The sequence below is a fragment of the Siniperca chuatsi genome, linkage group LG8, assembly GCF_020085105.1.
Source record: "Siniperca chuatsi isolate FFG_IHB_CAS linkage group LG8, ASM2008510v1, whole genome shotgun sequence".
Taxonomy (NCBI): Eukaryota; Metazoa; Chordata; class Actinopteri; order Centrarchiformes; family Sinipercidae; genus Siniperca; species Siniperca chuatsi.
The window spans coordinates 22,806,214-22,820,487 of record NC_058049.1 but is presented as its reverse complement, the minus strand read 5'-3'; the positions used below and the strand labels follow the sequence as shown (position 1 = coordinate 22,820,487).

The 14,274-nt window shown below is 43.0% G+C and overlaps 1 protein-coding gene across 2 annotated transcripts in view; it reads right to left on the bottom strand.

Annotated features, from left to right (window-relative positions):
- gpc3 (glypican 3) overlaps positions 1-14,274 on the bottom strand; it is a 99,012-nt gene that overhangs the window by 76,323 nt on the left and 8,415 nt on the right. For both annotated transcript variants that reach the window (XM_044204268.1, XM_044204269.1), the window contains exon 2: positions 12,842-13,003. In XM_044204268.1, the coding sequence (XP_044060203.1) occupies positions 12,842-13,003 (162 nt within the window). The remainder of the gene's footprint in view (positions 1-12,841; positions 13,004-14,274) is intronic.

The window sequence follows — 14,274 nt, the reverse complement described above, 5'->3', positions numbered from 1 at the left end:
ACTGCATATAAACAGTGCAAGCTGCTGGTTGTCGTCCACGTTTGTTTTAGTACAAGAACATGCAACAACAACTCCAGTGGTTTCTGACCAGTGGTTCAGTGTGTCGTCTAGTGTATTTACTCAGTCGTAAGGTTTATGCTCCTTTACTACCAAAGACAAAAAAACATCTGTGCAAGTTGTTGGAAACCATCTTTATGTGTGGTTTGTCCAGCCTTTTTAGGATTTAGCTAATCTTCAGGTTTGTCCCCAGCTTTAGTGAGCTTAAGAGGTGCTGGTAGAGGGATTTTGTTACCGCTGGGCAGAGCCAGGTAGCTGTTCTCCAGTCTTTATGCTAAGTTAATAAGCAGATGGCTGTAGCTTCATATTTACCATACAGACACGAGAGAAATTAGGGGGAAAAGTGCTCAGTTATTAAATCTGCATGAACTTCTGAACTCTGTCTGACTTCAGAGCAGGGGAATGAGGCTGGGAGTGGTACGGCCTGCATGGGTGAATGCGTGTCATCATCTTTATGAGTGGTGGAGGAGTAGGACAGAGAATGGTCATAACAGCCATTAATCCACTTGGACTGCTCTGAGGTGACAAACAACCAGTACTGTGACACACCGGCGAGATCTTGACGGAGCAGATCAGAGATACAGATATGTTTACAAATTGAACGGGAGACGCAGGCAGCAAAACAACAAAATCATTCACTGTGCGAGCGTGTGCACTTACCTCGTATAACACGGCTGCAAAATGAAAAATAATGACATTCACCACAGAGGTTGACAGTTAGGAAGCAACACGATGGGATTGTGATGGATGAGGGAGGAGACGGAGCTCGGGGGAAAAGAGACAGGTAGCAGTACAGCACCCTTGAGAGACAGGGGGGAGGGGTGGGTGGAGGGCAAGAGGAGTGAGTGACAGGGTGGTGCTGTCAGCTCCTCTGTGGTACGCTCTTCAGGGGAGCCCCGGAGCGTGTTCTGTTAAGTAAACAGCTGCAGCGACGAGAGCTCCTCAAATATTAATAGGGAGCGATCCCCTTCACTCGCCTTGTTCAAACTGACATTCCCTGAAGTGGACCGCAGCTCTGCAGAAGGGAGCAGACATACTGGCCTCCTGTAACGCAGTGGAGGCCACCAGGGCCGCCTGCAGCACCCATCAGACCTGACAGAGCAGGGATTAGCCAAGGGACACCCAGCCACAAAGAGCCCCCATAGGCTGTCACACAACCCCCTTGTAGCTCATTGTCGTCTGTGTCATCACAAGAAAACATTTCAGACTGCTAATGAAAACATACAAAACACATCCCCACCCTCTCTGCAACCTCCATCTGTGCCCATCAGACAGAGATGAATTATAAATGAAAGGGTGCTCAATCTGCGAGGATCGATACTAACAAGGTCCGAGTTATCTATGACAGTTCTTCCTCTCTCTCTGTACCTCCCATCTTCCCGCCACTCTCACTGCCTGAGTTTGCCTCTCAGGAGGAAGAAAAACAACACGCCGACCTCTCGCTGAATGCTAAAAAGTCAAGCTAACAAGGCAGGATTAACTACTTTTACAGCCATTGTTATGAAGTTACTAAAAAAGCGTATATATAGTTGATGAGGGAGCTGGTAAATGAATGACTACTCTATTCTACCTCCTTTGATCGACCCACCACTCCCCAACACCCACCTCATCACCTCTCCACTGACAGGCGGACCGGGGGAATTTGCTGAGGAGGAGTAATGGAGCTTGTCGGAGAGCTCCCTGCTTCACACCACTTAGCCTCTCGTCCAGCCCGGGTGGTTGGAGATGTAGGGATGTATGGGGAGGGGGTGTGGAGAGGTGCACCACTGATGAAGCTCCGCGGGGACACGGAGCAGACTCCTCACCACCCAAACATTTCCCCTCACATCAGTCATGCCACGCAGGCAGAGAAGCGTGCAGCAGCTCCCTCCACCACCTCTCTGTCTTTCCTTCATTAAGCTGTTCAGTCCTGGCTCACCCTTGGGCTACAGTGCCCTCCTCACACACTCCTGCTGGGCAAACATGGTGTCCTGCTTCATCAATAATTCCTAGGTTCAATCGCTTCAATAAAGACTACACCTTCCGCTGCAGCCTGAACGGCAGCAGCTGTATTGTTATAAAAAGAGGGTGTGAAAATCTGACGACTACAGTGCTGTTTTCAATCTGGAGAAAACCTGTGACATCAAAGTATGTGACAATGGATATAAAGTAGTATGAAAAACTATTGCTAAAAACTATTAAATGAACAACAAATTTACATGTATTTTTCCCAGTACTTTGATTTATGAAAAATACCCTCAAAACTAAAAACATTCTCATCAGCCTCAGCTGTATTTTGTGCTTAGAGCTAATTAGTAATTATCAGCGTGATAACACGCTAAACTAACATGGTAAACTTGGTAACATACCTGCTGGACATCAGCATGTTAGCACTGTCATTGTAAGCATGTTAGCATGCTGACATTATCATTTAGCTCAAAGCACAGCCTCACTGAGCTAGCATGGCTGTCGACTCTTAGAGATTCTAGTTTCACTCCAGCTTTATGTTTAAGGTCATTTCAGGCAGCCAAGACTGCTCAGTGTTGACTGTTGGTATGAGAACCACGGTCTTCCGCCGCACACTTTGCGACGTTACAACAACATCACAATACTTCCAACGTTGCTACTTAGAGAAGACAGTAATAACTCTCATGACAGCAAGAGGTCACCTGTCAGGAAAGGGTGAACACAGGTCATTTTAGGTGTTTGAACAAATAAATAGATATGGATGTTTTTCAGGTGAGGACAGTGACCCTCTTTCAGAAGAAGTTAAATTTGGTTAATTGTTGTTACATATTTATATTGCTGTAAATAAGCCATGAGATCCCAAAGATGTGAGATCAGCCCCTCTGCCCTGCTCCACCCTGCCCTGACAAGATTGTTATGTTTGCATGGCTGAGCACATGTTGCGTAAGCACTTCAATATTTCATAGGCCAAAATTTAAAAATGCGTCTCTTTGAACTATAAGTGCATGGTTGGAGAAGGAGGAAGAGGGCAATATGGTGGGGTCGCGAGGTGAGGGAAGAACTATGAGGATAAGCAGAAATAAATGGGTCGCTTCTCAGTTCTGTAACAGTCTTATAATCTTCCTGTTCAGGGAAACGGTGCTGATATTATAAGACTGCAAACTGAATTAGGTTCAAACAACTTAGACCTGTGAGTGAACCGACTGCAGAGTGCATTTTGCCAAAGCGTAGGATGCTTTTCATAAACAACGAGACCTTGAAGATTAATTCCGGAGCCGGTGTCCCATGCCACAACCTGCCAAATGTTGTGCACAAAGAAAAAGATTGACAAGCAAACACCTTCAGGTCTTGCTAGGGTTGCCCCCACAGAGCTGAACTCAAATAACTTCAGATTGAGGGAGGGATAGCTTTGAGTAAAAAGGAGAGGGAACTTTTGCAGCCACAACACATCAGCTGTAAAGGCTTTAGAGTTATACTGAATATGCCTGCCCTGCAGTGAGGATAAATATAAACAAAGTGACATCTCAGAATAGCCTCCATTTGGGTTAATATGAAGACAAATGTGTACTTTCTCAAACACATCTTGTTAATAGATGTGGCTGTTCAAATGTGATCTAACATTTGCATTGATTTAGCTCACAGAAACAGCTTTGATTAAATAGAACTGTTGGCATTTCTGAAAAGCAGATTTGTATCATCCATTAAGTGGAAAAAAGTCTCACATGATGTATGGAGATGCTGGGTGATTCATTTAAAGGAGCTCATTAGCTCAGTAGGAGATGTGTTCATGTCAATATGCTCCTTTCACTTTGCACCTTTTCTCTTCCTTCGTTTTATCTCCTCTCCATTCCTCTCCTTTCCTTTTCTCTCCACTCCTCCCCTCGTCTTTCCCCTCCCCTCCTCTCCTCTCCTCTCTATCCTGGATGATGCACCAGTCATCAGACACTGAAAGAAACAAAGGCTCCTTCTCTCAGCTGGAGCTGGGAGGAGCTGTCAGTCCCTTCAGCTCTGTTTGATGATAGCATTTCAAATGACACTTTGATCCTCACTCCACACTGTTTGTTTTTCCTCTATGATGAAATTCAGCGTGAGAGGCGTGCAACAGGGCACATCATTAAAATGTGGCTCAAACACGAAGAGCCACGCGCATCCCTAGAAACCACTCATGACAATTTTTTGACACATCAGCGTAAAGAACACGACAGGGAAGGTGGCGGAGGAATTGTAGGGCCGAACAGAAATGATGTGTTCTCCCTGCAGATAACACTCCGCGGAGGTGACACCAAAGCGGAATCAAACCTCTGGGTCTTTCTGTAAAGACTGAACGAGAGCAAATGAATCTAATGAGGCAAATCTGTCAGAGCTAAGTGTTGTCTGAGGTCTGGGAGGAGTAAAGCACAAATTCCCGCCTTAAAGCTAAAGTAAATAAGGGGGTGAGTATATTTGGAGATGCAACTACTAGTAAAAACTTAAATTCAGATCCATGAAAGGTTTTCTTTATTGACTAAGACATGGTTGTTCATAAGAAAACATTCAAGGACACAAAGAAGAAAGAACTGACAAAAAAAATGTTTAAGGTGTTTTGGTATCTTTTTTCCCTTCATTTCTAAAACAAGCTTAAAAACAAAGCTAACTAATCCTCCTCTTCACAGGTCTTTCCAGAATGAATAGAAATATAATAGACCGACTCTTAATCTCAGTGGAGAAATCAGCCTTTGTTTAGGAATAACGGTGGAAATGCGTAAGATGAACAGCCCAAAGTGTAAGTCTGAAAGAGATGGCTATTTTCTTTCTGGGGTGATAATTCTGCTATTGAAGTTTTCCAGAGCCACGGCTGAAATAATATGCAAATATCCACCCCATGGGGTGCAGAGTGGCTGACATATTATCAGCAGAGAGACAGCCGTCGCATTTTTGGGTTTGAGTGCGGTCAAATCAAAAGACGGAGGCACGATTAAAAGGTGTACTGTGAAGCACACAAGACAACAGGAGCACATTAAACAGGATGCCAGCTCTGTTGGGAATAGGATGCTGAGGCATCCCGTGGAGACAGGAGCGCCTGGCAACCTACATAAAGCCCGGAGAGATAAGACAGACATTTTGGAAAGCCAAACAATGACAAATGAAAGCATGTAAAAACGAAAACAAAGGTTTATCTGGATGAAGAAAAAGTGAAATGATTCCCAGGAAGAGGTGATTTTATGTTCACTTCTTTCAACAGCCTCTCCAAGTGGTCTTTGGGCTAAAGAAAGACAACCACAGCGAATATTACTCACTTCTTCTACTTTGGTTTCCCCAGGTGAGTTAGCTTGGAAGCGTATATGTTCCCAGGGTCCTATGTTCCCTAACCCCCTAACGATCTAACCCTAACCCAAACCCTAACCCTAGAACTGGAGAACATAGTACCCTGGGAGCATAGGACCCTTTATCATGTTCACTTTATGTGACATAAATCTGAGGAAGGACCCTGGGAACATAGGAATGACCCTGTTAGGTCTGTACTGATATTTTAGGCCAGATTTTCTAAGCCTAAACATACAGCATGGTATCCCTTTACATTTAAATGGGTCTAGGAAGATCTCTAAGACTGACATATTGAAATACATTTGATGCATTTCTACTGAAAATAGGTTTAAAATATTTACTGTATATCATTTTTTATATTTGAATTTGTAATCACTTATCATTGACTAATATATAATACATAAACAGCTACCTGTGGCTTCACTCAAACGCTGTCATTTTTCTGTCTTTGGTGGAGGATTAGTGTCAACAGTCACTAACATGAAACCAGTCAGGTTTTTGATAAAGCTCAACCATGGGACTATTACCATTACGGCTGTCACTTTTTGTTCGAAATACACACTATTCGAACAATGGGCACAAATGTAATATTTGATCTGTAATAACCTGTGTGAATTCTAAATTCTAGCGCACCGGGCCATACCTTATACTGCCAGCGCGTGGCATTCTTGAAATATGACCCATTGCATGCCCTGTTGCACTTTCCATAACTAGGAGATTGTTGTCCTCTTTGCTAATGCAAAATGGAGAAAACTAGCGAGTCATCATAATTGTGGGACCAAACCATGCGAGAAGATGGTTGTCAGTGACAGATAAAGTCACTGTATCCGTGGCTACAATATTCGCTACTTTGTCCTGCCTGACAGCCTTCCACTAGACACCTGCCTGGATGACATTAAACAGAGATTCAGTCCAAAAAAAGGGAAGCAGTGGCTCAACAAGGACTAGGGCGTGGCAGAGGAAGGGGACGAGGGCAGGGCACCCAAAAACGATGATCACCAGGCCATAAATTCACCACCTCACTGAGTCAATGTTGTGTGAATTCCATACAAGTTTTTCCTTATTTTTGCAATAAAAATGTTCCTTACAAAGAGTTTTTAAAAAAGATTGATATTAACTGCCTAATTAGCACTTGAAGAGAATACTAAGAATCAATCAGAATCATCAATTCAGACAAGACTTCAAATAAAGATAAAACACATCTTAGTAACACTGAATTTATTAGCTTTATTGATGATTTTTTTGCCTAAGTATGTGTTTTACAATAAAACTCTTTTTTAACACATTATCTACTTCCACTATTTCTAAATGTGATACAGAAGCACACATTAGATTCACATGCAGACCATGTCATCTTAATTCAGTGGCAAACTGCACCCAAACATCTATTTTACTATTTGCCTCTGGTGATTCACTGTTTCATATTAGACTGTCTCTACAAACAGCAGACTGTATAATGAGAGGAAATACAAAGAAGGACGGCATCACTGGTGCATTTGCTGTACCTGGATGTTTTGGTGCTTATGTGTCTATATTCTTCCTCAGGCTCATAAACACTAAAATGTTCTCTCAGGCTGTTTGCTGCAAAGAGCCACTCTGACTTTTTCCTTTGTGGCTCCATAGCACCAAGAGAAACCTCAGAACTCAAACATACAGCACGCTTCTCAGTATTACGCTGCTTTATTAAATATCAATCTGCACAACAGTTTGCCAGCCCAGCAGAGTGCTCAAAAAGTCCAGAAAATCTCATTACAAGCAAACTAAGAAGTGACGCATAATGATAAAACACAGCAATTAAGTTAAAATCAAATTACGAGTTGATAGAAGAAGATGTGGTAATGGCTGGTATACCCCATCGTGTCTGGTAAACGATGCTCGAAGGAGCCCATTGGACATAGCAAAACTGCCTCTCCCCATCATTAAGTTATTAGATTAGCCCAGGGCAACGAGTAAACAACTTCAGACATCTCGCAGCAGGCATATATCCCACCAGTCCTCACTGTTATTGGATTACTCCGGGAAATTTCTCCAGAAGACAAAATGTCCATGGAGAGCATGAGGCAGGGGATGAAAGCAGATGATGGGAAGAGCAGAGGAAAGGCCTGCTCAGGCCAGACTCTTGGAGCACTTTGGATTGAGCGGATGGCTAACGAGCAGGAGACAGGGAATGGATGCAGAGGGCAGCGAGATCTGATTTTGATTATTGGCTGCTGGATGGAGAGACAGCTCGGGCCTGCCAGGTTCTGCATCATCCGCCTCCTGCCACATCTCGTTTGGGTTACTGCCACAGCAAATGTCCATTCAGCACTATCGGAGACAAATGAGGGCAAACTCCTCTCAAGGTCAACAACCACCTCCACCAGGGCCACAGGGGGTCTGCCATTCTAATTCCTTATACACTTAGAGTAATTAAAAGCCATCCAGAAGAAGCGGGGGAAGTCGATAGAATTTTTTGAGACTGCTAATGAGATGCTAATTTGTTGGCCCGCTAGGAATGAGGTATGAGGAACTCAAGGACACAAAAGAAGATTTATTCACACTTCTGTTGAGTGAACTTTTTCAATTATGGTGTGTGTGTGTGTGTGTACGTCCTCACAGATATTCGGCAAGTTTATTGAGCAGTGCACACCGCAGGTGTCTTTATGTTTGATAAAAAGATATGAGCATCCTTTCAAGCTCCTTCCAAACTCCCGATCATTTACAGAGCGTCGCCCCTGCGAGTTCAGAGTAAAATGGAAAAAGCTCCCCTGCCTCGCAGCAACGAGTGAAGCCACATACAGATTGCCCTCACGCTGCCTGAAAGTAGTCCAAGTCAGACCTGTTTTCGAACACCCCACTGTGCCAGCCTTCTATGGACTCATTGAGTCATTTCAGGAGCACCAGGCTGGCTGTCCCACTTTTTTCTGCAGATATCACACAGACTCTCTGATATCGGCACACACACTCATGCTGCTCAACTTTCCTCCCCACATATTTGACTTTATAAGCAATCGGGCCAATCCTGCCCTCTCATGTTTATTAATTGGGTTTGCTCTTTGGACTTGAGTGCAACTCCCCTCTGGGTGAAGACGTCCCTCAGGCTGCAGAGGAGCATCGAGCTGCGATGAAACTGAGCAGACAGCGGTGTGGTCTTGTTCTCTCCACCAGCACTGCAGTCAGGGGAGGTTCATTTTCTGATGTGTGATTTTACACAAGCACTGCACAACAAAAAGTACCCAGATCCTGCCTGCACTGCCACTCAGCCGCAGTGGCTTTCAGTTCTTACACAATAATAACCTCAACAAATCATGTTTGAAAAGTTAAATAAAAGCTTGCCTCATTAACAAAGGAGGATAATCTAATTTCTAATCTGCGGGCTAGGGCTCAGGCTGAGCATCAGCTGCATGCTGAACAACAGCAGCAGCGCCGCTCTGAAGGACACATCGCTGGGGAAATGACAACAATTAGAGCTGCCAATCACCCAAAATGCCAGAAGATGATTTTGGATGAGTTTCTGCTTCGTCTAGCAGTTATACAGGGGATACAGACAGAGAGGATGGGTGAGGGAGAGGGGGATGACATGAGATGTGCAGTATAATCACATCACAAACATAAATCTGCGCTTAAGTCAGCTGAGCCACAGTGTAAAGACATTGTTTTGGAACTGTTGCAGCCTCGAAGTAGAGCTGGGTGATTGTACCTCAGCCCTCCACATGTTCACACACTGACTTCCCATCTCACTTTTTGGCATCTTTCTAATTAGACAGTACTAGGTAGAAACTCACTGAAAACACTGTTTAAATAGTCTAGTGCTCAAACAATAAATTAATTAATTGAGTAGAACTGTAGAAAATTAAGTCATTTATTAAGAAAAATTTATTTTTTTCAAAAAACATTTTTTCTGTTTCATATTGTAAATTGAATACCTTCTGGATTTTAGACTGATAGTTGGACAAAACAGTTGATTTACAACCTCGTCACCTAGAAATGCCGCTTATATACGTCCAATTTGCAACAGCAAATACGTTTTGAAAGATTAAAGATTACATTTTTTATCAACTTTATGAGGAAACATTTTAATGAAAGTATCAACTAAGTTGTAAAATCTTGACACTGAAAGTTTTACAGACAATGCATTTAATTTGTTTTCCTGCAATATCTGACCTTGCAATACAATATCCCCTCATAGCATCTACAGCATTATTAAACTTTTATGTTTATGTTTAGGCACGTGCAGCACTTGGTTAAGGTTAGGGAAAGATGGTCCCACTCCGGCCTCTGTGCTTTGAACACCCACCCTCCACTTCAGCCACCTACCCATAAATAACAGGCGGTAGTAAACGTTGCAAGTGAACCTAAGTCAGGCAGCAATTACATTTGCTTCTAAAATGTAATTGCCCAAACACATTAGTAGTATGTAAACATAATTTCAAAAGGAGACAGGTATGCAATTTGAGGTTGCAAGCTTACAGTAAATTCGGACCTTTGGGACAGGCATTTTTCACTATTTTTCAACATTGTCTAGATTAAATGACTAGTTGACTAACTGGAAAAATAATTGTGTGAGTATTCGATGATGGCAATAATTATTAGTTGCACTCAAAGGGATAATAAAAGAAGCAGAAGCCATGATGTGCTGATTTTTTGTCTCTAGTATGGGTAAAACCCCCCAAAACTAGATCCTACACTTCCCATAATGCCATTCAATAGCATCACTGTTAGACCCTCCACGCCTGGAGACCACCTGTGTCTTTCACACTTCACTGCTCAGGTTGTAACAAAGGCTTTCTGTTAAAAAGTTGTAGTCTCCAAGCCCTGATGTGTGCCTTCACCGAGGCCACCTAGTTATTGATGGTCAGTTAACACCTCCAAAGTGTAGGCGGGCCGCTAATTAAACCACAATGTTTCGTTTTCTATTTCGTCATGATTTCTGGAAAGAGACATTGCTGTTGAGTTTTCAAATGTATTTGTTTGGCGCTTTGAGCACCACAAGCCGAGTGCCATATAGTCCCATTATATTCAAAAAATGCAGACATCTCTACGACCGATATCTCCAAAACTCGGCAACTCACACTAAAACAATCTAGATGGATAAACTACAGCACTACAGGTAAGAGGAAAAATATGTATTTTTGATTTTGGGGTGAACTGTCCCTTTTAATACTCTTATGTCACCCTTACCACTGTCCTCTCTCCTCAGCGCTGATGGATCGAGTTATCTCCAGGCTGCTCAATGACGTGCAGCATCACATACTAATACACTCTTCAGTAAAATTGGACTCCATAATTTATTTTCTAAATTAAATTCTCAGCATGCACAAGATCAGCTTCTCATTTTAAAAGATTAGATTTATAGATGAGCATCCTGCACAGGTTTACAGATTCTCGTTTTGAACTAAATTGACAACATCAGGCCATTGAGTGCGAGGCAATCAAAGCATGCAGGGGAAGATGGTGTTATGATCTCGCTAATGCGAATCAAAATGAAATCCGAGAGTCTTTCACATATCAGAGTGGATGCTGCATTTTATCCATTACGTAGTATTTTCCTTATATACTATAAAGAGATCAGCTAAGGCTCATTAGATTGTCAAATGGCACATGAGACATTCTGCGCAAGAGCCACGCATCATTAGAAATTCCTAATGCCTTACCTATTTCCTGGTATTGATCTCGAAGAAGCCTAATGTTAAAGCAGCCTGTCATCTTACTGCTTAAAAGACAAAGATAGACAGAGCCATTACTTTTTCTATTGTTTGGAGAAGTTGACTTCAAAAGGGTGAAAACCTCTGGCGTAGTCTGAGGCTTGGGAAAGCGGAGCAGGGCAGGTGGAGCTGGAAGGAGAAGGGGATGCAGGAATAGAGAGAGCACTCAGAGATGGGAGATGGAGGAGTGGAGAGGGGAAGCCCTTTGATCTCTGGCAGAAGTGAGCGCAGAAGAAAGGAGACAGAGAGCAGCAAAGAAGATTGCAAACAAGGCATGCACTCAATTCCCAATAGTAGCATGAGCGCGAGAGGAAGAGACAGACGGAGGGAGAAAGACAGAAAGAAAAGTCAAGTAGTAGATTGAGCGAGACAGAGATGGAGAGAGAGGATGACAAGATCAGAGAGGGAGAGACATAGAGAAGAAAAGAGGAGAAGAGAGAGAGGATGAAAATGAAGTAGAGGGAAACAGATAAGACCAGGATGTTAAAAGGATTTCAGTCCAGGGGCTGTTTGGGGAGTTCTCTCAAGCCCTATGCTAAAGCAATTAGTATTGAACCCCTTCTAGGAAAGTGCAGCCAAACCGCAGCAGTCTCTAACATAGTTAGTGTATAACAACCAAGTCAAGCAAACCCCACGGTCCCCATTAAACCCCAAGTTTTAATTGGCACGTTAAGATGGTGCTGCGTTTCACAACCAATGAGTTGGCCCAGTGAGTCTGCACATCCCACTTCAAGTGGAAACCCCGAGACAGTAAACAGAGCTGCCACGCTGGATTGAAAAGGCCTGTGTAGTGTGATAATAAAAGCTCAACATTAAATGTGAAAGGAATATTTCAAAAACAGCTGTTGCTAATATGGCTGCACTGTGAAAGAAAAGTTGTGTGCCACTTTGTTGTCCATCCAAACCAGTTCTTAAAGTTTACAACCGTCACTTCAAGTTTATGTTGAAGGTTTTGTTTAAAGGGAGCGTATGTAACTTTTGCTGTACAAATTACAACATGATGGTGAATGCTAAAACAAGTAACAGCAGCACAAGTAAAGAAGAGCAGAAAAAGTCTTTTTCATCCGCAATATCTAGCAAAACTTTGCTAGATGTTGATTTGCAACTTTATATTTTGCCTCCAGAGCAGCCTCAGTTCATTAAAGCAACAATTCAGCAAGGAAATGCTGATTTGACAGTGTCACATAGTTTCTGCTGACTTAAAATAAAATATGATTCCACCATTGTTAGACCAGATGTCATTTCACTGTTCAGTCATTCACTGTCAGCAGTCACCTGCCTCCTGTACCTTCGTCCCTTTCTTCTCAGCTGGCGGCAGTTGAACCTCAGTGTCTCCGGGTTTCAGTATCTGTACATTTTTCACATCACCGTGGCACTGAGCTGTTATTCTGAATACATCTCTTAGCTTGAACCAGTCATACCAGTCAGTATCCTCTGACCTCTAATAACTGTGAGTGCTTTCCAGGACCACTCTGTGAATAACAGCCGTCACTGACTGCAGTGCGCCAAAATCTCAGGAGGCTGTCACTTCCTGGAACAACATGTCTGGCACCACACTACATCTAAAGTCACTTTAACCACAACGTCTGTGCCATTCTAACATTTAGTTTAGCAGCAGCTGAACGTCTCATCCCTGTCGGCGTGCATTTTGTTTCTGCTTTATTTATATGTGACTCACTGTCTGGAGGAGTGAGCTGCTGACGTGAACAGGGTTATGTAGCCAAGAAAGCGGATACTGTCTTGATTTGAGAGTTTAAACTGCAATTATGATGGTTTTTTTCTCTCTGTGCTAGCTAAAAGAAATCTCGTCTGTTTGAGACAGGTTCGGACAAACAGCGCACACTGCTTACCTTGGAATATGGCAGCGTTCTGGATGATAAGACGCTTGAGCTGAGCACTGACAACCTGCAGACCAGACTCCATGTTGCTGCGTGCGGCTACCTGATACCGCTCCTCCATCTTCTTGGAACAGCAGGTCGGGCCTTTGGTTTGGCAAACCTGCAGATCCGCACCTGGCAGGAAATCAGCAGAGACAGGACAGGAGTCTGATGAGCAGAGGGAATGATCTGAAAAGCCACTTTTGTTTAATTTTCACACAACAGAAGCCTCTTCCTTCACACACAAACATTCAGCTATATCATCCGCATGCTAAATACAGGAAACACTATCAACAGCAGATTCTGCAGCCTTAATGAGCGTGTGATCATTATGTAGAGGCTGTGTTATTTAGCAGGGCTGGAGTCAAAAATAAATTGCTGCTAAAAATGAGTCATTTTGATGCACATTCAAGCAATACACCAAGACTATGTTGTTTTCCTCAGAGATCAGTTTGGTCAACAGAAACTTTCCCACCACTCCAGGCTACACACTTTTCACACAGAGGATCAAAAAAAAAAAGTGTTTTTTAGGCGCAGAGATGAGAGCCAGGAGCAGTTCAGCGTGCAGACAAACAAACCCAGGTTTCAGCATGCTTTCACTATGTATGACATTTAACAAAAACAGCCACAAGTAAGATTGAAGATGACGAAACAACATTACTGCACCTGGCCACTGACACTACAGGTTGTTTACACAGATGAAAAATAACTGGATTCCCAGAGCTCTTTTTGGAAGGTGCAGATGTAAGCCAGAGAAAGCAAAACTAAGGTGACAAGGACATTTCACTGGGGCGATGTAGCCGTACACAACCGGATCAAAGAACAAACGCCCTGAAGAAATTAATTCAGTTTGAAAAAATCACAGTGAGGAGGGAGATAAAGACTGCGCCATTAGAATTCAGTCTGATCAAGGATAGCGAAGGTGCCTCAGCTGCTGATGGTGAACGAACTGCAGTTTTGTGTGATGATGCATTGAAGGACATCTTTTACAGAGCCATTCTTTCTTGTTTTATTAGGTGAACATGCCTCTACTATCACAGTGTAACTTTAAATTCTACTCTAGAAGTTTGAAAAAGAGATTCTACTGTAGTTCAAACTAAAGTGTTTTTCAATGATGCCTTCACGAAAGAAGGAACTACACAAATTTATGTTGCAGTTATCACGATTCTGCGTCAAAACACCTCTATTTGTAGCGTCGCTGCTACGTACACGCGCATAACACGAGGTGTGTAGGGCACCAAGTGCCGGAGGGGGCACCAAAACAGCCTAACGATCATCATAATTATTCATTATTTAAATTTAAGATGAAGCACAACTACAATAGGCACCATTAGACCATTAGGCAATACAAGGTATAGCCTACATATAGCATGCATCGCTTGCAGGTTTGTTTAAAAATGTTAATT